Source organism: Neomonachus schauinslandi, chromosome 10 (genome assembly GCF_002201575.2).
Source record: "Neomonachus schauinslandi chromosome 10, ASM220157v2, whole genome shotgun sequence".
Classification (NCBI taxonomy): Eukaryota; Metazoa; Chordata; class Mammalia; order Carnivora; family Phocidae; genus Neomonachus; species Neomonachus schauinslandi.
The window spans coordinates 104,299,776-104,326,130 of record NC_058412.1 but is presented as its reverse complement, the minus strand read 5'-3'; the positions used below and the strand labels follow the sequence as shown (position 1 = coordinate 104,326,130).

The window sequence follows — 26,355 nt, the reverse complement described above, 5'->3', positions numbered from 1 at the left end:
TCATGTACAGGAAAGTACTAAAGCATACATAACTTACATTCAAGGCAAATAGCTAATTTTGTTCAAGGTGGAATAGGGCTTTAGATGTAAACAAATTTAACCCTTAAGGACAACCTATACTTCGTTGTAAATACTATAATAATGGAGGAAAAAGCAACAGTGTGCTTCCAAATGTGATCCTAAATTGAGCATTGCCATGGTTTTTAGCAGATTATTAAATAGAAACACAAGGGGCACCTGGGTGTCTCAGTCAGTTAAACCTCTGCCTTTGGCTCAGGTCATGATCCCAGGGTTCTCAGATGGAGCCCCCACGATGGACTCCCTGCTCAGTGGGGAGCCTGCTTCTCCCTCTCCCCCTGCTCCTCCCCCTGCTTGTGTTCTGTCGCTTGTGCTATCTTGCTCGCATTCTCTCTCTCTCAAATAAATAAATAAAATCTTAAATAAATAAAAAAATAAATAGAAAAACATGAAAATCCATATATACATACATATCATCTCAACTTAGTTTAAAATTAACATTTTTAATAAATACAGATTTTAATAAAGCTAAAAGCGTTTTTATAATCAAAATACATTTCTTGCGGAATACTTTTTGTATGGCAGATTTCTAATTACCAGCCTTGAAAAGACTTCGTAAAGGATCTATGTTAAAAAAAAAAAAAAAAGGCTTTTTAAAAAACCATGTCACTCTCCTACTTCCAACACTCCATTACCCAAATTAATATAAGATAGCCAGACTTGAAGACCCACAATGCAACCAAAGTCTCATTTGGTATGTGTAAGTTGTAGTTGCCCCCCATGCCTTGGGAGAGGCTTAGACGCGCCCATGGCTCCTTGCCTAGGGGCATGTGGTTTGTGTTGCAGGGTAGACCAGCAAAACTATGAACATAATGACAAGGGAGATCCAGGCACTGTATATTCAGGGGTATCCAAGAGTATCTCACAGATTTGGTTATATGGCAGATAAGCAGTTCTTTCATCTAAATTCCATAAGGAGATCCATTCATCCCAGTACAACTGTATGTTTTATTGGTATCAAATCGGGCATTGGCCTGGTATCCCACACTTGGTGAAAAAATAGCTTAGAATAAAAATGACCCTTTGACAGAGAGAACAAAGTAGGCTCCTGACAGCGAGAGTGGGCTGTCTCAGGATGCTTTCATATAATCTGAGAGCATCTAATCAGAACCACATAGTCTGAGTTCTGGTCAGTCAAAGTGCAACTTGTACATTCTTCATAAAAACTGGGTGGCTCTCAGGCCACTCACAGCCCATTTTGTTTCAATTGACATTATCTACAGGGAGAGATGCATGCCAAAAACTAACTGGATTCATGTTTGGTTCATCCTAAACTCTATTCCTGTCATTTCTTGTTGCATAACAAATCACTTGAAAATTCAGTGGCATAAAACACCCACCATATTATTTTGATCCATTTTCTGTATGTCAAGAATTCAGATAGGGCACAAGAGGAGATGGCTTCTCTCTCTTTCCTGGTGTCTTGGGCTTCAGCTGCCAAATAAGTGCCTGGGGGTAATGCAAACACATTGGGTGCTGGAATCATCTGGATGCTTCTCCAACATGTCTGGAACTTGAGCTCAGTTAGGACTCCTGATCTTTTGGCCTATAAGAGGCCTCACCATGTAGCTTGGGCTTCCTCACAGCATGGCACTCCAGGGTAGGTAGACTTCTTACCTGGCAGGTCATGGCTGCAACAACAAATGTCCCAAAGAACAAGAAGGAAGCTTAATTGCCTTATTTTACTTCACCTCTAAAGTTCTGTTTGGTCACTTCTTTATTTGTCAGTCACAAACCTACCTAGATTCAAAGGGAGAAAACACAGACCATTGCTCTCATTGGGAGGAGTGTCAAAATATTTTTAATTTTTTATCTTCTCGGGGCACCTGGGTGGCTCAATCGTTAATAACGCATCTGCCTTCAGCTCAGGTCATGATCCCAGGGTCCTGGGATCGAGCCCCGCATCGGGCTCCCTGCTCCGCGGGAAGCCTGCTTCTCCCTCTCCCACTCACCCTTCTTATGTTCCCTCTCTCGCTGTGTCTCTGTCAAATAAATAAACAATAATAAAAAAAAATTATCTTCTCAGGAAAATCTTAATCTTATTTGGTACCATTGACCAATTTGGCATTCTGGTGAAATCTATGAACCCTTCTAATAGTAGTGTTAAATGCATAAAATAAAATATATAGGATGAAAGAAGAGATAATTTCCAACAAAATATTTTTATCAAATATTAAAAAACAAATTTGTGATAAAATAATATGTATTTATATGAGCACAATTTAAATACTAGCATAAAGAATATGATATGACTCTTTGCAACAATGGAACATGATATGAAAATATCTGTGATTTCTCCTCATGTCAGAGTCACAGTTCTGCTTGTACTGTTGTGATTTGTGACCTGCATTTATAACTGAAGAGATTATTAAATTTTACATAGAGGTTTAAATTAAAGACATAATCTTTTTTCTCATCCAAGTTTGAGGAAGTCGACAACCTCAATTAAGATCTTTCACTTGATAATGTCCTAAACAATATAACTGTAACGACTGGCAAATGATGGCATCTTGCATTTATCATATACTTAGGACCACAAGATTCTTAAAATACATAAATACATGTTCAGCTAAATTTTGGACATAGTATGTGGTTTCATCTGCTTGGAAGTCATGATATGCAGTAATTTTACCAATAGTCCTTTTTAACTCCAAAAATTCCTTCCAAATGATGTGTTTATATTCATTAGTATCTATATTATTTTTCATATAATAAATGAGGCAATGGTAGCAAAATGATTGAATAATAAGACTGATTGGATACACAGTCTATTCGTTTTATTTTCTCTCAGAATATATTCTTTCTGCTTATCTTTATGGATTTATGATTTTTAGATTTTATGTAGGTTCACCAACCACAGCCACTGTTCTCTTTTTGATACTCAAATTGTCTCAGCTTTGGTCTATGGGACCATTTTTTAGGCTGACTTCTATAGTCTCTTGACATGACCCATTGCTCTTTGAAAATGTCCTTTCTTTCTGGCACATAAAGATCTTCAGGCTCACCTTGTTCCTTTCTGCACCACCATGGAATCAGACTTTTCCCCCAAATGACCTCTGGTTTCCTTTAGTGGAAAAAAAAAATTGTATGTGTAACAGCAATTTGAACGCCGTACTATGGAACATTGTTTCTGGACCGTTTCAGTGAACAAAGCAAGAAAAGATACATTTGTGTCTGAACTGTGCCAGTTCACAGAACTATCTTCATTCCTATCTTCTAATTTATTTAAATTCCTGATTCTATAACTGTGCTTTCTTTATCAATCTTGATGCCTATGAAATTATACATAATTAATTCATTTGCTTTACTAATAACACAATAATAGCTCCAAGAAAATTATTTGGTATTAGGAGGAACAGTAAAACTACAGAATACTGTTCAGTTTTTCTCTGCAATTCCTTTTTATTGTTTTTAACTGCATTTCATTAAGGACTCGGTCCAGCGAATTTCTTCCAGAGTCACTCATTCACCTTTCCTCTGAATAACTTGGTAAGCACAGATGTGTTTGAAGATTTGGCTTCATTGTGTTGGCTTGGTTTTGGGGTGTTAGCATATTAATAGCTAATAGTTATCAGTAGTTGGAGTTTTCAGCTATTAGGAAAGAAGGGTCTACTCTCTTTTTTGATGAAGAAAGAGCTCAAACAGCTGTCTCCAATTTCAGTACAAAGGTTTCATACCACCACCTGATACACATGATTTCTGACCAAGTAAACCAATTCTCGCTCCAATTATTCAATTTCTCGTAGTATTAGAATCACATATTTTCAAATATTTAGGTTTCAAACTTTGTTTTCTATGTAAACCATGTTCTGATCTTTATGGGCTTTTTTTTTTTTTAACTTGCTCACTTTTCTGACCCATATATTATTTTACTGAGGTTTGCCTTATATAAATCCACATTTTCACAATATCACCTTATCCCAATACCAGTCAAAATTTTTCATTTTCCTACAGGGGATTAAAAAGAAGATTCCATAAACAAACTGAGGGTTGCTGGAGTGGTGGGGGGTGGGAGGGATGGGGTGGCTGGGTGATAGACATTGGGGAGGGTATGTGCTGTGGTGAGCGCTGTGAATTGTGTAAGACTGTTGAATCACAGACCTGTAGCTCTGAAAAAAATAATACAGTATATGTTTTTAAAAAAGAAGAAGAAGATAGCAGGAAGGGGAAAATGAAGGGGGGGAAATCGGAGGGGGAGGGGAACCATGAGAGACTATGGACTCTGAGAAACAAACTGAGGGTTCTAGAGGGGAGAGGGGTGGGGTGATGGGTTAGCCTGGTGATGGGTATTAAAGAGGACACGTACTGAATGGAGCACTGGGTGTTATATGCAAACAATGAATCATGGAACACTACATCAAAAACTAATGATGTAATGTATGGTGATTAACATAACATAATAAAAAAAAAAAGAGTTAAGTGCTCCATCAGATTTTGTTGTTGTTGTGGGGACAATTGAAATATATATACTTTAAAACAAAATTAAACATGTCAAATTAAAAAAAAAAAGAAGAAGATTCCATATAATTAACCAAAAAAAAAATGTACATATAAATTCTAATACAGGCTCTGGATGTTTTGTCTGAAATTCTCTTTTGACTTATTGGTAAAATGTAGTTTTACTTCATATGATATTATTAGTATCCTTACTTTAATTATAGATAAACCTAATGTAGAACTCTAATGTAGAACTCTCCCAGAGGCCTTTGGGTAAAATATAAACATTGATGATATATAAATTCAAACTTCCCAAAGCCAATTAATGATATTATGAAATAAAGTTATAACCGATGTGTAACCCAGTAGAAACCAATTAAGTGTTAAAATCAATACCCAGGAAATGAGATTTCGTATTTTCTAGGCATTTCCAGAACAAGTAGAAACTTTTTTCTGTAGAAATGTTATTTCATATAAAGGGTATTTGATGGAAAAAGGAGTTTCCCTACTCAAATGAGTTTTTAAAATGCTAGGTACAAAGGTTGGCATCTATTGCAGTATGTTTTGAATATAGGGAAAAAGCTTATAGATTCACAATCATTAAGGTTATGATCAACCCTCTTCCCCCACTGTCACCACCCTACTTGTTTTCCTGGATCACATTATGAACTAGTATTCCTGAGAAATGCTAGTCTGGATTCAAATAAGGAGGATTGTGATATTTGGAATGTTGTCTTTCGAGCATTCAAAGGAACTATAAAAATTAAATATACAGTATGAAAACCAATCAATTTAGCAAGTGTTATTATTATTATGTCTATTTCTTTACTCATTATTGCCCCTTTGTTGACCATCAAGATGCCCAAAAGGAAAAATAAATAGGATCATTGAGAGAAATGTAGAACTGTGCAGAACGAGTTGATTTTTAATTATGATGGTCATTTTTCTAGGGTTTTGGATAGTCTTGGCAGTACATCAAGTAGTGATTATGTTTTAAATTATTGTTTTTCCTTGAGGAATCCACCCTTATGACTCAAAACAAAATTCTCTCAGGACAGAACAGTATGCACTCATTTCATCCTATACTTTTTCAGCTCTTCATAAATCTTCCCATATTCCAATCCATTTGGGAGATAATGGCTCCAAATTCATGGACAAAGCAGTGTATCTCTGAATAATTAATATCCTCATTCAGCTTAGAAAAAAAATAGATTTGAGATTTTTGTTATCCTCTGATGAATTAAATCATCTGATTGAATGTATCAAATAATTATACAACTCCTCTTCTCACATATATGCTCTGGACTGCAGAAAAGTTCTAGAAATAATTCAAGGCATAGTTTTACCCTTGTCTGTACCCTTGTACACCCAGACTGAGCGTCACTCTCTGCTTTCCCATCTCTCCGACCCTTTTAACCCTTAGCGTAGGTACCCTTTTATAACTTAGTTTTGGTCTAAAACACACGCAAACCTATGAAAGTTAAGTGGTAGAATAGAAAGAGATCACATTTAGCAAATAGACCACATTCAAATCTTCCTTTAAGTAAATTAACTCTTCTAAGCCTTAGTTTCTTCATTTGTAAAATGAAGATAAATTGAGACAGCCAGAATATTTTTGGCCATAAGTAATAGGATACTGTTACTTAATGACTTAAATGTTAAGGAATTTATTACCAATCACAGCAAGAAGTCCAGAAGCAGAGTGGTTGAGGGTTGATTAAATCAAAAATTCACTGATGTCATCAGAGACCCAGACGCTTTCTGTCTCTTTGCTCCCCTTATGGTTGCAAGATGCTTGGGCACCCTGAGCATTGCCTCCCTATGAAATAAGAGCCACACGGGCACAGGGCTGGTCCCTGTCTTGTGGCCCTTTGTACAAGTGAGGCGCCTCCCCACCCTGTAGCCTTCCCTTTATGGTCTATTAGACGTAGCCCAGAGCTACACCACACGGCAATGCCCACATTAATCACTAATGTGGGCCACAGAACTCCTGTGCATGAGTGGGAAGAATTAAGATTTACCCCAGGACTGAGGAGGGGATCCGGAAGCATATCAGAACCTTAATTAAATAGAATCTAAACAGAATTCCATTGGTGAGGAGAAAGAGAAAGAAGAGAAAGAAATGGAAAACAGAAGTGCAAGGTTGGGGTGAGAGTTTAAACTCCTGGCGCATGAGAACATCTCCTTTATGTGTACTTACCTACCTGCCTAGATGGGTAAGGGTAAGGAATAGGTCTCATGTCAGTTTTGCATCCCCAGGAACCAGTGTTTTGCCTCCCACAGAGGACGTGTTTGGGAACGAGCGCAGGCCCTAGTGTGAGGCTCCTATAATCAGTAAGGCATATGCTGAAAGTTTCTTCCCCACTTTCTCACCTAAGCCGCCTTACAGCAATTGGATCCATGTTGAAGACAACTTCATGGTCTCCCTGGGGCAGTTGGCAGATAGTATGGGAGAGACGTCAGGTCAAACTCATGCCCCTAGAAACGGTCAAGATGAATAACACATCCTTTATATTTTGGACAGTTTCCTCAACTATAACTGTGGGATTAGGTGACCTGAATGGCTGACACAGCTTTGAGAGCAAAGGAAAAATAGTTCCCATCTCCATTTATTGAAGGAGCTACTGTTTATTGCAGAAGGCCACTAAATTAACAAATGCATCACGTTCCGGAAACTTTTTGCATGGAGGTTGAAAAGAAGACAATACATAATGATAATTGTAAATATAGACAATATCTCAGAAGCCTGTGTCAATAGAGGGGTTGTTACTTTCAATTTTCTGGTCTCTTCCATCCATGGATGCCTTGGGTAATCTTAGACAAAGACATTGGATGTAGCCAACTGACCAAAATGAATGCAGTCAAGTGAGCAGTTGCAGAGCTATGACTTGGGGCAGTATTATGAATTAATCTGAGATGGAGCTTTGGCTCCCAAGTTCAATCATGGACTTGGAATGTACTCCAGAGGGTATTCACAGCCAGGCAGAGGTGAGGTCAGATACTAGTTTCAGAAATAACAAGGGTTGAGGGACTCATGACATATCATTAATCCCAACCCCAGGCAATTCCCTGGCCCCAGAAGCTATATTTATTGGAAGTAATCAAATGGAAATATAATGGGTGGGTGGGATATAATAATGAGGAGTTAGGAATGTTAGGGAAGAAAAATAAACTAGGTTTGAGGATTTATGCAGAAAAGGAGGAAATAATGGAGAATATTAATACCTATTTGGGAAAAAAAAACCTCCATAAATGAAGGAAAACACACAGGAAACCTAACATACATGCCAAGGAATAGGACAATTTTGGGTAAATGTGAGTTTTCTTAAAATATTCTTTCTTTGGGAGACTTCCATTTCTAATAAAGAGTATTCATTTTAAAATTGAACAACCGTTGATTTTGGAAAGATTCTTTTGGGCTTAGGTGTTGGGCAATAAACACAACATAGACACACACTCTCTCTCTCTCTCTCATCTTCCATTTTTTTAGTGTTTTTTTCTTCAAATTCCTTTGCATCTCATAAACCCAACCCCATGCCTTACCGTGTCTTTAAAAACATTAACTGATCAACATTCAGAAATGGCATCAAATTCCTCTTATTCTTTGAATAATTAAAAAAAATTGCATGCAAACCCAAAGAAATGTTTCTAGAAATTTTTTGAATCTTGTATGACTGAAACTCTAGGATGGATTAGGCATTTATCTACTTCATTCTACCATTAAACTTTATCTAGCTTATAAATCCATGGCAACTTCCCTACTGAAGTTAGAAATGCTCAACCACCAATTAGTGAAATAGACTCCAGAAACCTTGATGGTAGCGCAGTCAGTAATACACTTAGACAATTTTCTAGATAGTACACAAGAAAATCTTCTCTACTCTTTACTAATGTACAATTTTCTGCAGGAGCTAGGATTTTTAATGAGTTAACCAAGTATTATTTGAATCCTTCACTTCCTTTAGCTAAAGTAGTCCTCCCTTAAGCTTAAAAATCACATAAATTACTACCTTTTCTCCTCACTCTCACTGTCCCCTCCCCCCTTTTCTACTGCAGGAGAGACCTTTATTACAACAAACTTTGAGGCAATTATAGATGGCAAATTGATTATCTAGCATCAGGAACTTTCTAGATTACTTTGTCAGCATTTCTTCTTTCGCAAACACATTTGTGTGTTTAAAATGCCCTATTTTTTCAGCAGAGAAAAGTGATTATGGAAACCTACTTAATCAGCCTTTCATGCATTTACTAGGGCTCTGTAAAACTCAAGAATGTCATCCTTTTGTTATGCTGATGTTTGAGTGTTGTGACATGCATATTAAAATAAAATTAAACCAACAGGCTTAATCCCATTTTCTTTGTCCTGTATGTCTCCACCAGGCAGACCTTGTCTATTTCAAAGTCATTTTGACAGTTTTCATCAGTATGTCATTTTTTTTAACTATTTAAAGAATGATGGAGACTTAATAGAGTAGAAATCAGAGAAAATCTTTAATGTGAAAAACCAGTAACTTCCATCTGTGTGTTGATGGTGGGCCTGTCTTGAAAGTTATTTATTATTAATCTTTAAAAAATAACTTATCAAGAAGTGAGTACCGTCCAGTAACTACTTAAATGAAATAGGAAGAGTTCGGCTTCCATTCCTGCCCTCAGACTTCACAAGTGCCTTGATTATTACAATTCTTACCACTTTACTAGAGGATTTCAGTTCTGTTCACAAAGGTTTTAAATTTTGAGGAAGTATATCTATATATTTTTTTCTCTGTTGCTTGTTTTTGGTGTCCTATCTACAAAACCACTGCCTAATCCAGGTCACAGAGATTTACCCCTATGTTTTCTTCTAAGAGTTTCATAGTTTTGTGTCTTATATTTGGGAGCTTAATCTATTTTGGGGTTAGCTTTTCTTTTTGTTTATGATGTGAATGGGGATCGAACTTCATTATTTTGCATGTGGCTCTCCAGCTGTCCTATAGCACCCTTTGCTGAAAATATGATGCTTTCTGCAATGAATTGTCTTGGCACCTTTGTTGCAAATCAACTGATGATAAATGTGAAGGTTTATTTCTGTGCTCTCAGTTCTATTACATTGATCTGTTTGTCTGTCCTTGTAGTAACACACTGTCTTGTAGTTTTGTAGTTAAAGTTTTGGAATCGGGAAATGTACGTCCTCCAACCTTGTTCTCACTTTTCAAGGTTGTTTTGGCCATTTGGGGCCCTTTACATCTCTGTGGGAATTTTAGAATCAGCTTGTTAATTTACGTTAAAAAGCCAACTAGGAGCTCAATAGGAATTGAACTTGCACGTAAATTTGGGCAGCAGTGCTATCTTAGCAACATTGTCTTCTGTTCCATGAACATGGTTTGTCTTTCCATTTATTTAGGTCTTCTTTAATTTTTTTTAATCCTGCTTTATATTTATTAGAGAATACGTTTATCACTTTTTTGGTTACATTTAAATCTATCCCTACAAATGGATTCCACTTTTGAAAAGAGAATGTTTAACTTTTCTAAGCATTTGTGCCTTGGACAAACATGACAGTATGGTTGATCTATAACAGAATAGCCTTAAAGACTCAGACTAAAAGACTGAGTTTTGAGTTATAATCCTGGAACTCCCACTTACCAGCTTTGGAAACTTGGGCACATGAGCTGCTCTCTGCCATTTCCATTATCTGAAAATAAATATTTAAAAAATAAAGGTAGTTACACAAGAGAGGTTTTTACGAAGATTAAATGTAATAATACATGTAAAGTTAGAAGAACTATACTTGGCGCAGGGTGAGCAGTTAGGAAAGATAAGTTATTGTTATTGTTACAATGCTCTTTTTCTTCTACTTTTCTCTTCCCTAAAACTACTGTTAGGCAGCCACAATTAGATTTGGGATTATGCCGCTAACTTCTGGTATGTTGAGGCAGAGGGTTGAGACCAACTACACAAGTTCCTGAACTCTTTATTCTCCCATTGTTGAAAAGATTTTTTAGGAAGCCACCAATGTCTTCCTTGCTTTGTATGATTCTAAGGATCATTTTGTTGGTGTTTTACAGCTGGCCAGTTGGCTGGAAACTCCTCTGTCGAGATGTATCGCCAAGTGCTCCTGTCTGGTTGTCGCTGTGTGGAGTTGGACTGCTGGAAGGGACGGACTGCTGAAGAGGAACCAGTCATCACCCATGGGTTCACCATGACAACTGAAATATCCTTCAAGGTAGAGTGAATGAATATTGCTAACAGAAGAAACCAGGGAGACCTGAACCCTTTTGGGTAAAGCCTCCTAAGGTAGAAAGTCCCAGTGGTTATAATTAAGTCCATAGGCTATTAATCATTTTTGCAATTTCAGAGGCTAAAATTTAGTAGTGTATTTGTGGGTAATTAGCATCATGTCATAGGGAGCTGTGGTGTTTCAGAAAAAGTGCCTTAGAGAGGACTTACAGGATTTGGGCTTATATTAGGTGATTTGGGGGAGGGTTCAAGAAAGTAAGGTTTTGCTATAGATTGGGTACTATCAATAAGCAGAAATAATCCTGTGACTAGGTATCTTAATAAATCCTATCTAGGAGGTAAGATTAAAGCTGTAACTGATAAAGAGCTTCAGTCATTCTTATTAGCCAGGAATGAGGATATGTTTGGTCATCTCTTTTCTCTTTCCACACAAGGCTCCATCCTACATCGTAAAGGGCCTAACATTCATGCATATGGACATAGACGCCCAAATATCCAAGTTATGTTCACATCCCCTGAAAAGAGCCATCCCCAGGAGCTTGGAATCATTTGGGTAGGGGAAATCCGGGGCTCTAGGGACCCAGAGAAAAATCTAGGAAGAGGATATGTGGGCTATAGGGGAAATGTGTTTTTTACTGACTCAGGCTTTTCACCTGTCTGGAAGTAAACCAGAAAAGAAGGGCTAGAGGACAACCTCTAGAGCACAAATCCCAAGGCATGAGCCCCATTACCTGTGTTACCTGGGTCTCAGGACAGAACTGGCTCTGGGTCACTAACTCTTGCCCTAAGCAACCAAGGAAACAGTCCAAGTATGTGGATAGCTAAGGTAGAGGGAGGAACAAGGCCATTGAAAAACAAGGCCTCATTCTGGCTGAGAGGCCAGAATGTTGGATGAATTATATATTTTTTATTTATTTATTTATTTATTTGAGACAGAGAGAATGAGAGACAGAGAGCACGAGAGGGAGGAGGGTCAGAGGGAGAAGCAGACCCCCCGCCGAGCAGGGAGCCCGATGTGGGACTCGATCCCGGGACTCCAGGATCATGACCTGAGCCGAAGGCAGTCGCTTAACCAACTGAGCCACCCAGGCGCCCGGATGAATTATATATTAATGTCCCCAAGATTGTTGACAAAGCTTTGGATGAAGAAGACAGTGAGGCACTTGCCAAAGTCTTTGCTGAATGAGGGGGAGCTCAGTAAATGGCACAAGAGAGGAAGTGGTAAAATCTGGTTGGAGTGCCTTATGAGAACTAGGAACTCAAAAATAGCATTGGGAGAAAAAAAAAAACCCACTCCCCAGTTTTTGGCCCCAAGGCACCTGGGATGTGAGAAAATAAACAGCTATCACTGGAGAGAGCATCAAAAGAGAAGCAGGATTGTCAAGGGACAGGCTGATTTCAATTGAGATAAATGGATTTCCTGATCAAAGGTACCATATTTGACAGTAATAAAAATGCGTTCAGAATTGCTATCATTAGCACCTTAAAATATGTTCACTATGTTGTGTCTAGGGAATTTGACTTTTCATGATTTCTTAAACTTAGGCTACAACACAGTAATTAGAGATACATAGCACCCTTCACTAAATTTTACAACAAAGTTTAACATGAAGGTGACCTTAATCCCGATCAAATCCTTACATTTATATCTATACCTGAAAGGGAGTACTCAAGTTCTTTTGGTTTTCTTTAATGGAAAAATCAATGGGTTTTTGTTTCATTTCCATAGTCCCCCTCTCTCCCAGCTCCTGCCATTGTCCTTTGTCAGCTCTCTAAATACCAACCCCTAACCTCGCTGGGATCTTTTTTTTTTTTTTCCCCCACTGGGCTCTTTAAGAAAAGGTAGGGCACAGGTGACCCTGGTGTGGAGAGAGTGCAGTTTGGGCTCATCTGGCTGTTGATGGATGGAGATAATCCTGGGAAGGGAGACACCACATCCTACTACTGCACTAAGGGACTGAAGGCCTTGTGAATTGACCCAGTACCAGGAGGGCCCTCCCATCCCCCTGCTCATGGTCCCCTCAGAGTCCATATGGGGAGCAATTATATATTCTTTTTTTTTTTAAGATTTTATTTATATATTTATTTGAGAGAGAGAGAGAGAACAAGTAGTGGGGAAGGGCAGAGGGAGAAAGAGAGAGAAGCAGACCCTCCGCTGAGTAGGAAGCACGACACAGGGCTCAATCTCAGGACCCAGAGACCATGACCTGAGCCAAAGGCAGCCGCTTAACTGACTGGGCCACCCAGGCATCCTGCAATTATATATTCTTGAAAATTTGTAATCCTCAAGGTCCTTTGAGTTCTGGGGTGGGGCAAGGGAGGGGTAGGTGGAGAGATAAACACCAAGCGCATTCTAAGGCATATTTATTTTATGTGGAGCATTGGCTTCTTGATCTCAGCCACCAAGTCAACTTAGAGTGACTTTCCCTGGACACTTGTCCATACAATCGGTTCTTCAGTCACATTTGTGATCCCAGAGTCACAGGCTGATCGGACATCTCTTCCTGGGCTGGGGAAGCATAACTTCACCGCATCCACACATTTGTGGACAGATGTAGAAACTAGAAGACTAAATCTAGCCCAGAATACTGCTTCCTTTCTCTGCCTGCCAGTGGGGGGTGGGGGGTGGCCAAAGGGAGCAGGAAACTCATCTCCCAAATGGTTGGTTTGTCCAGCCATGCTTCTTGCTAATGCGCATTTGCAGGATGGATTATTCTTGCAAAGATGTAGGTGGGTGGTCGTGGTGGTAGACTAGGATGGCTGTGGATGGTAGAAATGTCAACCTGTTTTGTGGACAAATACAGAGAGTAGGAATTCTCTGCATCAAGACTAGGACTGAGGGGAAGCTTAGTGCGGCACCTCACATGCAAAATTTAAGGAGGCACTTGCTCTCGGTGTCATGTACATGCAGAGTTGGTACCCAAGGATGAGTGTCTCTTTACATTTTGCACTTAGACCCCTCCCTTGCCTCACCACAGTCCCAGCTTGCTCTGCATGGTTATCGGCACAGAGTCTGCTTTTCCAGAAACCACTGTGTATGTGAATTTGGAAGAAAGGGTAAGAAGAAATGGGGGACAAGATCCTGTGTGATCCACCCCCTGTTACCCCTTTCCCCCTCACTCACTTGGCTACAACTCCACTGGGCTCTGCTGTTCCTTTTTAAATTTTTTTAAGTATTTTATTTATTTATTTGAGAGAGAGAGAGAGAAAGCATGAGCTGTGGGGAGGGGCAGAGGGAGAGGAAGAAGCAGACTCCCTGCTGAGCAGGGAGCCTGATGTGGGGCTTGATCCCGGAACCCTGAGATCATGACCTGAGCTGAAGGCAGATGCTTAACCAACTGAGTCACCCAGGCACCCCAGCTCTGCTGTTCCTTGACCATGCTAAGCAGGTCCCACCTCACGGCCTTTGCACAGGTTATGAGGCTCTGCTTGGAATGTTCTTCCCACAGGTATCTGCATGGCTCACCTCTTACCTCCTTGAAGTCTTTCTCAAATGCCACCTTCTCAAGGAGGCCTACTGGGACCACTCTATTTAGTACCATAACGAGCCATCACACCCACTCCCACACTCCCACACTCCCGATACATTCCCTAGCACCACTTTATTTTTTCTGTTTACCAAATGGCACCTTATCACCTCCTGCCACTCTGTTAATTTACTTAATTATTATGTTTCTTGTTTATTGTCTCTCTCCTTCTATTCTTCTACTAGCATGTAAGCACCACAAAGATAGAGATCTTTGTTTTGTTCCCTGATCTGTCCCAAGCACTTCGAAAAGAATCTGGCATATAATACGTGCTCAATAAATGTGTGTGTGTATGTGTGTGTGTGTGTGTTTTAATGACTCGTCCCATCCCTAGCAAATAGACAAATTACAGCATAGCTTTTAATTTTAGTCTTTCTTGCCTCTGTCCATCAGATATATGAATTTTGTCTTTCTCCATTTTCATGTGTCAAATTCCACATATGATATATTGGTGGGCAGTGAAAATATTCTCTGAACGTTTGCCAGTTTGGGCTATCCCATGTATTTGGAGCTGACCTTCATGGTGCAAATAGGCTGTATTCTATAGCCACTGCACATACTGTAACAGCAAAATAAACTGATTACAAAAGTTCATCATTTTTATGTCACACCGTTTATCTGCTCTCAATCTATGTAATTTGAAAAGCTTCTGTGCGACACATCCGCAAAAGTGAAAGCTCCTATTGGCATTTACTGCCTATTTATTATATGGGCCAAAATAAAAGGTTATGTTCTGAGAAAGGGGACATGCTGTAATTCGGTGTCTTTATGGAGGACTTTTTATTTTGCACTCTGGATTTATTTATTATTTATCTCATATATCTGCTGTTCTGTTTCTTTGCCTCATAGCCTTAGCCTTTCTGATGGTTATGACATAGTCATTCGCGACTTGGTTTTCATTCTCTCTGCTCCCATTCAGTCTCCTTCCTCCCCACATTGGACACCACCACCCCCAGCCCATTCCACCCCAAATTGCTCTTTTTTCTCCCCTCAGGCAGAGCCTTTGTTACCAGCAATTGTATAAGATGGAAAAGTGGGTAATGTGATAAAATCAATGATGAAAATATAGTAAATTTGAGTATGTGGTTAAATCGAGCATTTCTGAAAATAAAGCTCTGAGAAAAATAATAATTTAGGATGCAATTTAACAGCTACATAAATGGCCACATAAAAAGGATATCCAAATACATCCTGCTGTTGTCTATCAGGGCTAAAGGATTTCAGGTGCAGTTTTTCCCACTGGAGGTTAGTAATTGAGCCATATGGTTTATAGATTATTGAATCCAGTGTTAGGAGTCCCTGAAAAACAGTTTTGGCTTAATAAGGAGCAATTGAGCAGTAAGGTACTTTCGATACAGTGTCCGCTAATGATAGCTCAAATGTAAGAACCAAACTTAAAACTTATAACAGGTTTTCTCATCCTCGATGATCATGCACACCATGCAAAGCATTCCAACGCCATTAAAAAATGAAAGTTCTATAGAAGAACTTCTGAATTGTTCAGGTTGCTCCTGACTACAGTTACTAGATGAAATCTAGTAAGTGCTTTCTTTGGTTTTGAAGATTCAAAAAGGTTTCCTCTGCCAGTGACTGAAGTTATGGTGGGGGTGGGGAGAGATGGACAGTGGGAAGGGGGAGAGGATGGGAGGAAAAGAGAAAAGAGACTGTAAAAGTTAAGAATGCATTTCTGGAGCTGATGCTAGGGTTTTGATACCAGCTCTCCCATGGACTGCCTGCAAGAGCTTGGAGAAACTCCATTACCGGACCTAGCGTCTTTCATAGGAGCACGATGGAAATGATAATAGTGCTTACCTTCTAGGGTTGTTGTAAGCATTCAGAGATCCTACTTAATACACAGACATTGCTTAGAACAAGGTTTGGCATGCAGTGAATGCTCTGCACATGTTAGCTATTGATGTGATATTGAAATTTTTAAAGCCACACTTTAGCTTTGTTTCTGTAGATGTAATGGTTGTGGTATTCCATATGCAAAGAATTGTTATGAAGTCAGGATGGGGCGGAGGGGTTTGAATTAAGTCAATTGTAAGGCTGCCGTGGTAGAGGCTATAGGAGCCCTCTACACACAACCCCTGGGATCCACTTCTAGGAAGAAACCCGGAGCCCAAACTAAACACTGCCCAGCCTTGGTCAGAGGCCCAGTGGAAGCTGAGAAGGGTGTCCTAAGTCAAGTGCAGAAGACCAGAATGCCAGAGGCAGGAAGAGGGGAGAAGTAGGAGACCCAGCCAGGAAGGCCCAGGGATTCCAGAGCCCAGCTGCTGTTCAGGCTGCACCAGCATCCCAGCTGTGGGAAGAAAGAACCAGAGGCAGGGAGCTAGGAAGATGGAGGAAGGCACAAACTCCCTACAAGTCTGAGAGCAGGCCCAGAAAAACACTCACATTTCATTTGCCAGAGATAAAGAGAGAGAGCCCTTTGACTGGAGGCAAAACACCCACTTTCTAAGGGAGAGGGGTTAGGTTTGTCTCTCACTTTCAGGCCTGACTCTCATTGGCCCAAATGCTCATGGGGTAGGTCCACAGTCAACCTTCATTAATAAAGGCAGTTGTGGTACCTCTCAAATAGCTGCAGACAACAATCATCCTCAGAAAAGTTATCAAAGACTAATTACACTTTTATATACTTTTATGTTTGAAAGATTTTTTTCTTTAGGGGAGCCTGGGTGGGTCAGTCGGTTGGGTGTCTGCCTTCCTTTTGGGTCATGATCCTGGGGTCCTGAGATCGAGCCCTGGGTCAGGCTCCTTGCTCAGCAGGAAGCCTGCTTCCCCTTCTCCCTCTGCCTGCCGCTCCCCCCTGCTTGTGCTCTCTCTCTCTCAGATGAATAAACAAAATCTTAAAAAAATTTTTTTTTTAATTAAAAAAAAGAAAGATCTTTTCTTTAATGCAACACTCAACCTTGATTGGAAATTTTGGCCATGAAATTGTTAAAGTTAACTGGGCTATTGAGTATGGAACCAATATTTAAACTTCTTTAATGCAAAATAACATTTGCCTGTGGTTACAATTGAGTTTTAAGCTTTGCTTAAGCCACTGATCAAACTAGCCCAGGGTTTGACTGACTACCTTCCACAGGCCTCATTCAGCCCGCCACCTGTTTTTATGAACTAAGTTTGGTTGGAACATAGGCACATCCACATGTTTACATATTATCTGTGGCTTCTTTGGGTCTACAAAGGCAAAGTCGAATAATTGCCATAAAAACCATATAGCCAGCAAAACCTAAAATACCTACTCTCTGGCCCTTTGTGGAATGTGTGCTGACCTCTGAAATAGTCAATAGAAGACTAAATTGGAATACAACTATAAAAATAAAGTTTCCCTTCTGTTAAGAATGTTGAGTTCATTCATTTATTTGAAAATATTTAATCAGGGTTGGGGCGCCTGGGTGGCTCACTCGGTTAAGCATCTATCTTTGGCTCAGGTCATGATATCAGGGTCCTATGATCAAGCCCTGCATCAGGCTCCCTGCTCTGCGGGTAGCCTGCTTTTCCCTCTCCCTCTGCTGCTGCCCCTGCTTGTGCTCTCTCTCTCTTTCAAAAAAAAATAAAGAAAATCTTAAAAAAAGAAAATATTTAGTGAATGTCTAGAATATTCCTTAGCACTTCCAAAGCCCTAGGGACAGAGTCATGGAGAAAACTGAGTGTTTATCTCCAAGAAGCTTATATTCTAGTGGGGAAGAGATAGACCAACATAAACATACACTATGGCACATGGAGACATGCTGTTTAAGGCAACACAAGTAAGTATTGAAGGAAAAGAGGGCTAAGGTATGCTCTTTTCAGTAGGGTGGTGGGAAAAAGACTTGGGTGACATGACATTTGAGCAGAGACCACCACCCGCAAAATTAAGGAAGTGAGTCTTGCTTTCAGGTAAGAGAATTCCTAACAGAAGTAACAAAGATGAATGAAGAAATGAAAGAGATGAACAGAAATGAAATTGTGCTTGACATATTTGAGGAAAAGCAAGAAAAGATCAATAGACTATATCTGGGTGAGCAATGGGAAAAGAAAAGGTGATGAATTTAGAGATAACAGGTGCCAGATCTAATAAAGGATTTGGATTTCTGTGAAATGGAAGTCCAATGAACGGTTTACTCTAAAGGAGTGAAATCATCTGACTCGTGTTTAAGAGCAATCACTCTGGCTGTGGTATGTAATATAGGGGGAAACGTAGAAGCCTCTGCTAGGTTTTGCTGCAGTAACAGGAGCTCCCCTACCCCTCCGAATTTCAGTGGTTTAGAGCCACAAAGGTTTATTACTCATTCAGGTTAGATGTTGGCTATTGCTCTGATTGATACCGTCTATATGCCATATGGAAAGAACAGCCCAATCTGTGATATCACTGGGTTCCCGGCAGAGGGGAAAGAGAAATGGCAGAATCACATGGTGGCTCTTTAAAGACTGTGTTTAGTATGTCATTTTCATACACATTTCAATGGCCAAAACAAAGGTCATGGCCATGTCAATTGTCAACATCTCACAGGAAGGGATAGTGAATATGTGGGCACGTTGATGAAATCTACAAAAGCAGTTAATTGCAGAGGTTTTTGGGGGCAAGATGATAGAGATGTGCTGAGATGTGGTTATATTCTGGATAAATTTTAGACTGGATTGCTGACAAATCAAGATACTAGAGAAAGAGAAGTCAATAATGGCTCTAATGTTTTGCATTTAGCTGATACAATAGGGCCAAATTTATGAAATCAACAAAATCTAGCTCCTTTTTATTCACACTTAACAGCTACTTTCTTTATGATATCTATTTGCAGTTATTTTGAGGGCTTTGATCTTTGGTGGTTAAGGTCATTAGCTACATGAGAGTTACTGCCATGGTTAAGAGCATAAACTCTAGATAGTCAGGTAAATTTTCCTGGGGTTTCTTAGATTCTCTTCTTTGTGACCTTGGGCAAATTGGTTGATATCTCTGAGCCTCCATTTTATAATCTGTATTGGTGGAGAAGTTTTCCTTAGAGAATGTTTATAGCATGAGTGTCTGGAATGCTCATTTAATGGTAGCTCTTGTTGTTATTAGTAAGAGTCTAAGAGGAAAGGTTTAACGTGAGTGAGGACAGAGGCATCAGCACTGTAAGAAACCTGAGATGATTTAAGAATATATGCTCATCATGAGATGGATGGATCCTTTACCTTTTCTCCCTGGGTCCTCACAACAGGCTGTGGAATGAGGCTTATCACCCTCACTGTACTTATCAGCAAGCCAATGCACAGAGGCTTTAAGTGATTTCTCCCAAGGTGACACAGTTTGTAAAGCTAAGAAGTTAGGATTCAAACGCAAGCCTGTTTGAATCTGAAGCTTGTCCTCAAATAAATCAAGAATTTAAAGTCTTGGTGTTGCTTGCTATTTATAGTGCACTTATTTTTGATGGCATCAAAGATCGTAAAAGTTAAACAGATAATGTATGAAAGGCAATCTGTGACTTCACTTCTAAGAAACAGTGAGTGATTCTTTTGCTCAGTGCAGGCAGATCCTTTTCAGAGGATATATGCAAGTGTAGTACAGAATTAGAAAGCCTTATTTATACTCTGGGGCCAGGGAAATAGCTTTCTCACAAAGATATAAAGAAAGCAATGTATTGTTTAAAGAAGGGAGAGAAGATAGTGGAAAAGTCTCGGACATAAGGAATGAGAGTAGAAATTCCTACTTGAAAGGAGACTATGAAAAGAATAAATGCAACTAAGAACCAAACGTATGAGTATACCAGTTCAATAAGAAAAACATATTGAAAAGCTGGGGCCCAAAGCTGGTTGGATATGCATTGAAATCTGGTCCTTCATACATTACTCTAGGCAATCAAAGATGAAAAATAATTTGGAGAAATGCAGGAGACTATAAAAGTATTCATATTCTTTAATTCAGTAATTTCCTTTCTGAGAATTCATTCCCGGAAAGTAATTCAAAATACTAGGAAAAAATGGAGATGTTCTTTGTAGAACTATCTGAATGATAGCTCTTTAAATACGTCTGTCCAACAGTTGGGTAATGGTTAAATCAATTATAATACTAATACTCCCTAGAATTTTATACAACTATTAAATCTTATGACATACATATTCCTTAAAAATACAGACTGAGGAATGAAGTACTAATACACGTTACAACATGGATGAAACTCAAAATCATGCTAAATGAAAAGTGCCAGAACATAAAAGGCCACCTATTGTATGATTCCATTTATATGAAATGTTTGGGATAGGCAAATCTATGGAGACAGAAAGTAGATTAGTGGTTGCCTTGGGCAGGGTGCATGGGAATGGGGTGGGGAAAATAGGAAGTGACTGCTAATGGGTGCGTGGTTTCTTTGGGGGGTGATAAAAATGTCCTAATTTAGATTGGGATGACGGTTGCACAACTCTGTGAATGTACTAAACACTGTCCAATTGTACACTTTAAATGGTTGCATTGTATTTCAATAAGGTTACATCGCAATAACAATGTTCAAAAAAATACAAGTGGAGTATTTAAAGAAAACCAAGTTATACAAACAAATGAAAAACAAACTAGAAGTAATTATAAACAAATACCAACAGTGGTTTGGTTCAAAGGGTGAATGTATGGCCGAAAATTGTTGCCTTCTCTCATCCAAAATTTTTATAATGCGATTAGGTTTCTTCTTTCATTAAAAAATATAAATATAATAAGCATACTTATAAGTAATATATGTATATAATTAGCAAATAGAAGAACGATTGTCTTTTATAATTCTGTCTCCCCCTCCACCAAACCAGTCTTCTTTCTTTCTACTTTGTTAAGTCAAGAATCAAAAAATTTAGGGGCGGGGCGCCTGGGTGGCTCAGTCGTTAAGCGTCTGCCTTCGGCTCAGGTCATGATTCCAGGTCCTGGGATCGAGCCCCGCATCCGGCTCCCTGCTCCACGGGAAGCCTGCTTCTCCCTCTCCCACTCCCCCTGCTTGTGTTCCCTCTCTCGCTGTTTCTCTCTCTCTGTCAAATAAATAAATAAAATCTTAAAAAAAAAAAAATTAGGGGCACCTGGGTGGCACAGTTAAGTGACTGTTGATTTCGGCTCAGGTCACAATCTCAGGGTCCTGGGATTTAGCCCTGCATTGGGCTCCATGCTCAGCGGGGAGTCTGCTTCTCTCTCTCCCCCTTTCCCTGCTCATGCTCTCTCTCTCTAAAATAAATAAATCTTACAAAAAAAAAAAGAAAAGAAAAGAATCAGAAAATGTATAGTGCAGCAGCTTGCACAGCCCCTTCTAGCCACTTCAGGCCTTTCCATACAATTCTATGAAGGAAAAGGCAACCACGTTAATGGGCATAGTAACCCAAAGGGGTTACTATGCCCATACATACACATTAGAATTCTGGCATATTGAATATATGCGTGTTCTCGTTTTTAGGAAGTGATAGAAGCAATTGCTGAGTGTGCATTTAAGACGTCACCTTTTCCAATTCTGCTTTCATTTGAGAACCACGTAGATTCGTAAGTATTCCACACATTCACTGGGGAGTCTTTTTCCCAAAGAAGGCATGTTTAATAATTGTGCATCAGATTTAAGATTATTTGACATTATTAATGGTGTTCCTCAATGATGTTATGTCTTAAGTGTCATGTTTTCATCTGCATATGTTGGGATTCACTTGCTTAAACCTCATTAACATTACAATAATTCACTGGACTTGGGGAATCTATTTTCAGGTCACAGGATTTTAAATTAAGGACTCCTCTTTTTCCAATGGTGTAGAATAATACCATGTCTCTCTTTTGGTGGGCCATTTTTATAATCCTCCTTCATTAGCTCCTTCTATTGCATGCACATTTATAGTCTGTTTTGCCGCGCAAAAATCGCCAGTTCAAATGGCCAGTTCTGAACACTCTGGAGTTGGTGGAGAGAAAGCTGTAAATTCTCTTCCACTGCCTGAGCTTACACAGAACTCAGACCACCAGATGCTCCTCCTTCCTCTTCCCATTGGTTGCCCTTGTTCGTTAGTATTTGTAAATGTGGTCCTATTTCAAAAATAGCCTGCCCTTATCGCTGAGCCACACAAAGAAAATATACTTTGACTTAACTATTTTATATTCATTTTATCACAAAATGCCAGAGTAAGACATGTTTCTATCTAAAATGTGGGCATTAGTTTACCCTATCGTTACTTAGTTTAAAGTGCTTCAAAATGAAAGAGTTTTCTCTACTTTGAATCAAAATTCAAGAAACTAAAATTCTAGTCCATGGAATGAAAGGCTGAAGACTGTGTAGAAGTGACCACCATTGCTCAAAAGAGTATTTGTGATGCCCTCTCTTTCAACAACCTGAGCCAGATTTCTCAACTAAAAGCCAATAGCGCCTGTCCTAATGTGGCTCACGGGTTCTTTTTTTACCCTTCTTCTTATTGAAAAGTCTTTCCCAAGCTACTGATTGATTCCCTTTGTCCAACTAATTTGCAACACATGCTTCAATTTACGAATTCTTTAAGAATTCACTAAAATCTTAAACAGTTTGGTCATGAGCACATTTCAGCCTGAGGAATTTCCAAGTAAATGTGATCATTTGTTACTGTGATCATGGAGAAGGGCCTTGTTTTGAAGTAACCAATTTTATAATTATCTGTATTTCTAGTTTGCCCTCAGGAAATCCATATTACATTTACCAGCTCTTGGTTCTGTTGCACTGGGAAACAGCCAGTGAATGATTTAATCCTTTGGTAGATAGTTTTTCTAACACTTCTGAGGGGCAGCTAAAGAGAAAAGAATTGATTCTGTTTCATTGCTATCTCTCTTCGAACTAAAGGGAGCGCCTCTTGAGTTGCTGTATTTAATACCTCATTTGCTGTGACGACCCTGACTCGCGCATGAGCGTTTTCTCATCTCTGCCTATCCATCTGTAACTGGGCTCTAACAGGCTTTTAGCACCTTTCTTTCAGGCACCGTAGTTCCCAGACTTATAGATGTATTATATCTCTTTTCGGGAAATATCTCCAAATCTAGCATATTTATGGTCTTCAAGAAATGTTTCTATGTAAATTAGACAAGATGAAAAGCTCTAGTTCCACTCTTGATTCTCACACTGCCCCATTGAACTTTCCTATAAGGGAACCAGAGAGCTATCAACAACTGCCTACCACCACAAACATAATAACAGCTAATATTTATTGAGTTTATATTATGTGTCGAGCAACCTTACAGGCGTAAGGTCATGTAACCCCTCACCACAAACCCAGGGGCTCCTAAGAATAAATATTATTGTGATAATCCCTATTTTGTAGATGTTGAAACTGAGCCCCAAGGAGAGTGAGTAACTTACCCAAAGCCAGGCAGCTAAAAGGTGACACGGCTGGGATTCAAATCTGTCTGGTCTGGCTTCAGAAATCACACGTTTCACCAGCACTATCCCCACACCTAAGCAGATGCATCTGGAGCCTTCAAAATATCGAATTAAGACAACCAGAACATCGACAAGGCAACTGTCTGTAAATGTTCACTTTTATGTGGCTTGTGACCCTTAACCACAGGACATTTTTTGTGGTTTTTCAACACCAAACCCATAGGGAGCCAAAATAGGGTATGAAAACCAAACCTTGCATTGCACACAAAAGCAAGAAGACAGTATCATGATACTGTCCTTTCTGGTTTAAAAATGAGATATTTAGCTATTAAAAGTTTATTAGTAATTCATATGTCACAAAAGAAAACAGGATGCCATGATAGTTACCCCAAACCAGTGAGATACACCTAAGGCAGTGAAATAGTAAGATACTGAGGTCTATCGTGGGGGAAAGCTGTTTGTTTCATGTTTCCATGATCCTGGAGCTTCACATGTCAAAATCGCTCAGCTTCAATCCTCTCCTGTGAGGATTACCACACACCCAAAGAAAACTGGTAAGCTTTTTCCCTTTGCTAGTAAAACCCCATGCTTGACATGTGGGCCACCTCACTTCAATGCTGAACCCAGTGGCAGTCATCATTTTTCACGTGCAGCCCTCTTTCCCACACCTAGAAATAAACCTCAGAATCCTTCGCAACACAGTGACCAAGAAACACCCCCCCACAAAAAATATCCGCCACCTATTTGCCATCTCTAGTGGACCATTTCATTTTCCGGTGTGCTGCATCTACAAAATGCCAGATTCAGAACTGTGGGTCAGGGTCCTTTGAGCCACACTTCGAAAACAAACTCACCCCGGAAGAAAGGAAGAAATCTACTGGATTTTTTATTTTCCCTCCAAGTACTTGAAATTCCCTATCTACGAACAACAAAGGGAGGTCTGCCATTAGGTGTTGGCAATTCATCCTTCTCTCCCTGCTCCATCAGAATCCCATAAAATGCAGATTCCTGAACCATACTCCCACACCCCATTTTGAATTTGTAGAAATGAGACTTTGAGATCTTAAAAGAAAAAAAAAAAAAAAGGCCCTAGCTAACTCTGATGCTCCACCTAATTTATAAGCTAGCATTTTCATTAAAAGGATTCTACACTAAACTCAAACAAAGTAACCCCTAGCTCTGGTTCAACCACAGATAATGGGAGATTTTGGACAAGGTCCTTAATTTCCAAGGGTTACAGCTTCCTCCTCTATAAAGAAGGAGGTTGGTTTAGTTCAATGTGGAGGATTTACACCATGACATTTCATGGGGCGCAGTCCTTGGTCGGAAAACTGACCACTGGGCCAGGTGCCTCCACTTTAGGGGTATGTGACTATGCCCAGATGTGCCTGCTATGGCCTGAAGCTCAAAATGTATTTGTGAGTATTTCCTGTCATTTCGTCTCCACAGTAGCTGATGTGGATGCTCTGAGCGCCCCAGGATTTTTTTTTTTTTTCTTGCTCTCTAACTGCAATGTGAATGTCTTTTATTTCTGCAGTTTTGACCCACAAAATTGCTTGGTTTTCCTCTGACTTTGTCTATTCACTCTCCTCTCTGCTCTGATTCGGTTCCTGACAGGTGTGTGTGTGTGTGTGTGTGTGTGTGTGTGTGTGTGAACAGCCTGATTACCAAGTAACCCATTTTACTTTTTCTTGGAAAACTCCCTCTTGTTCTCTTCACCTCAGTTGATTTTGAGGCAAATTTGAAAACGTCAGATTTAGATCCTTGTTCTTCAGAGTGCCTGATCCGCGGACCAGCAGCATCTGCATCATTGAGGAGCTTGGTAGAAATGCAGAGTCGGGGCACCTGGCTGGCTCAGTCAATAGAGCATGCGAATCTTGACCACAGGGTCATGAGTTTGAGCCCCACGTTTTGGGTAGAGTTTACTTAAAAAAAAAAAAAAGAAAGAAAGAAATGCAGAATCTCAGGCCCCACGCTGATGCTGCCTAGGAAGTGTCATTTTCTTAAGACCCCAGGTAATTTGGATGAAGTGTCAGAGCATTACTTTAAACACTGTAGTCCACTAACTACCCGCATCAGAGCTGCCTGCAAGCTTGTTACAAATACAGGTTTCAGGATTCCTCTCCCAATTCAGTGAATCAGGGCCTGGCCCTTGGCCCTACCACCTGCAGCATTAACAGCTCCAGTGATTCTTTAGTGGAATCAGGCAAGATTTTGCTCCAGCAAAATCCTTCCTAGGGCCTGGTTTGGGGACAGCTTGACAAAGGACAGAGGACTCTGCCTGTCACCTGCTTAGAGACACCTGGAACATCGCCTCAAAATCCCTCCACTAGTGTGAATATGGCTCCCCTAAAATTCCTGAAAGCAGGGCATTAGGGTAAAACTCTCTCTTTTTACTCTAGGTCTCTGGTCAAAGGAACTAGGGGCTCCCAAGTTCCAACACTCAAGAAAAATGTCATCTCCTTCAGCACCTGCTGACTTATTTTAATCTATCACAACAGTTCTCAAACTTGAGCATGCATCAGAATCACCTAGAGGGTCTGTGAAGACCCCTGCGCCCCACTTCTCCAGAGAGTCTGACTCAGAATCTGCACTGGAGGCCTTGAATCTGCATTTCTGACCAGCTCTAGGTGCTGTTATGTTGACGCTACTGGTCTGTGGCCCACACTTGGAGTAGCAAAGCTCTGTGACACTGAGTAGCGTCATTCTGTGAAAGCGAAATGAAGGGTTTGGACAGTTTCTCCTGTGCAGCCTGGAACGAGTTGGCCGGGCACAGGTGGACTTGT

At 39.9% G+C, this 26,355-nt stretch overlaps 1 protein-coding gene across 1 annotated transcript in view; it reads left to right on the top strand.

Moving 5' to 3' along the window:
• PLCB1 (phospholipase C beta 1) overlaps positions 1-26,355 on the top strand; it is a 679,194-nt gene that overhangs the window by 495,951 nt on the left and 156,888 nt on the right. The window contains exons 11-12 of the mRNA XM_021688914.1: positions 10,560-10,717; positions 21,647-21,729. Coding sequence (XP_021544589.1) covers positions 10,560-10,717; positions 21,647-21,729 — 241 coding nt within the window. The remainder of the gene's footprint in view (positions 1-10,559; positions 10,718-21,646; positions 21,730-26,355) is intronic.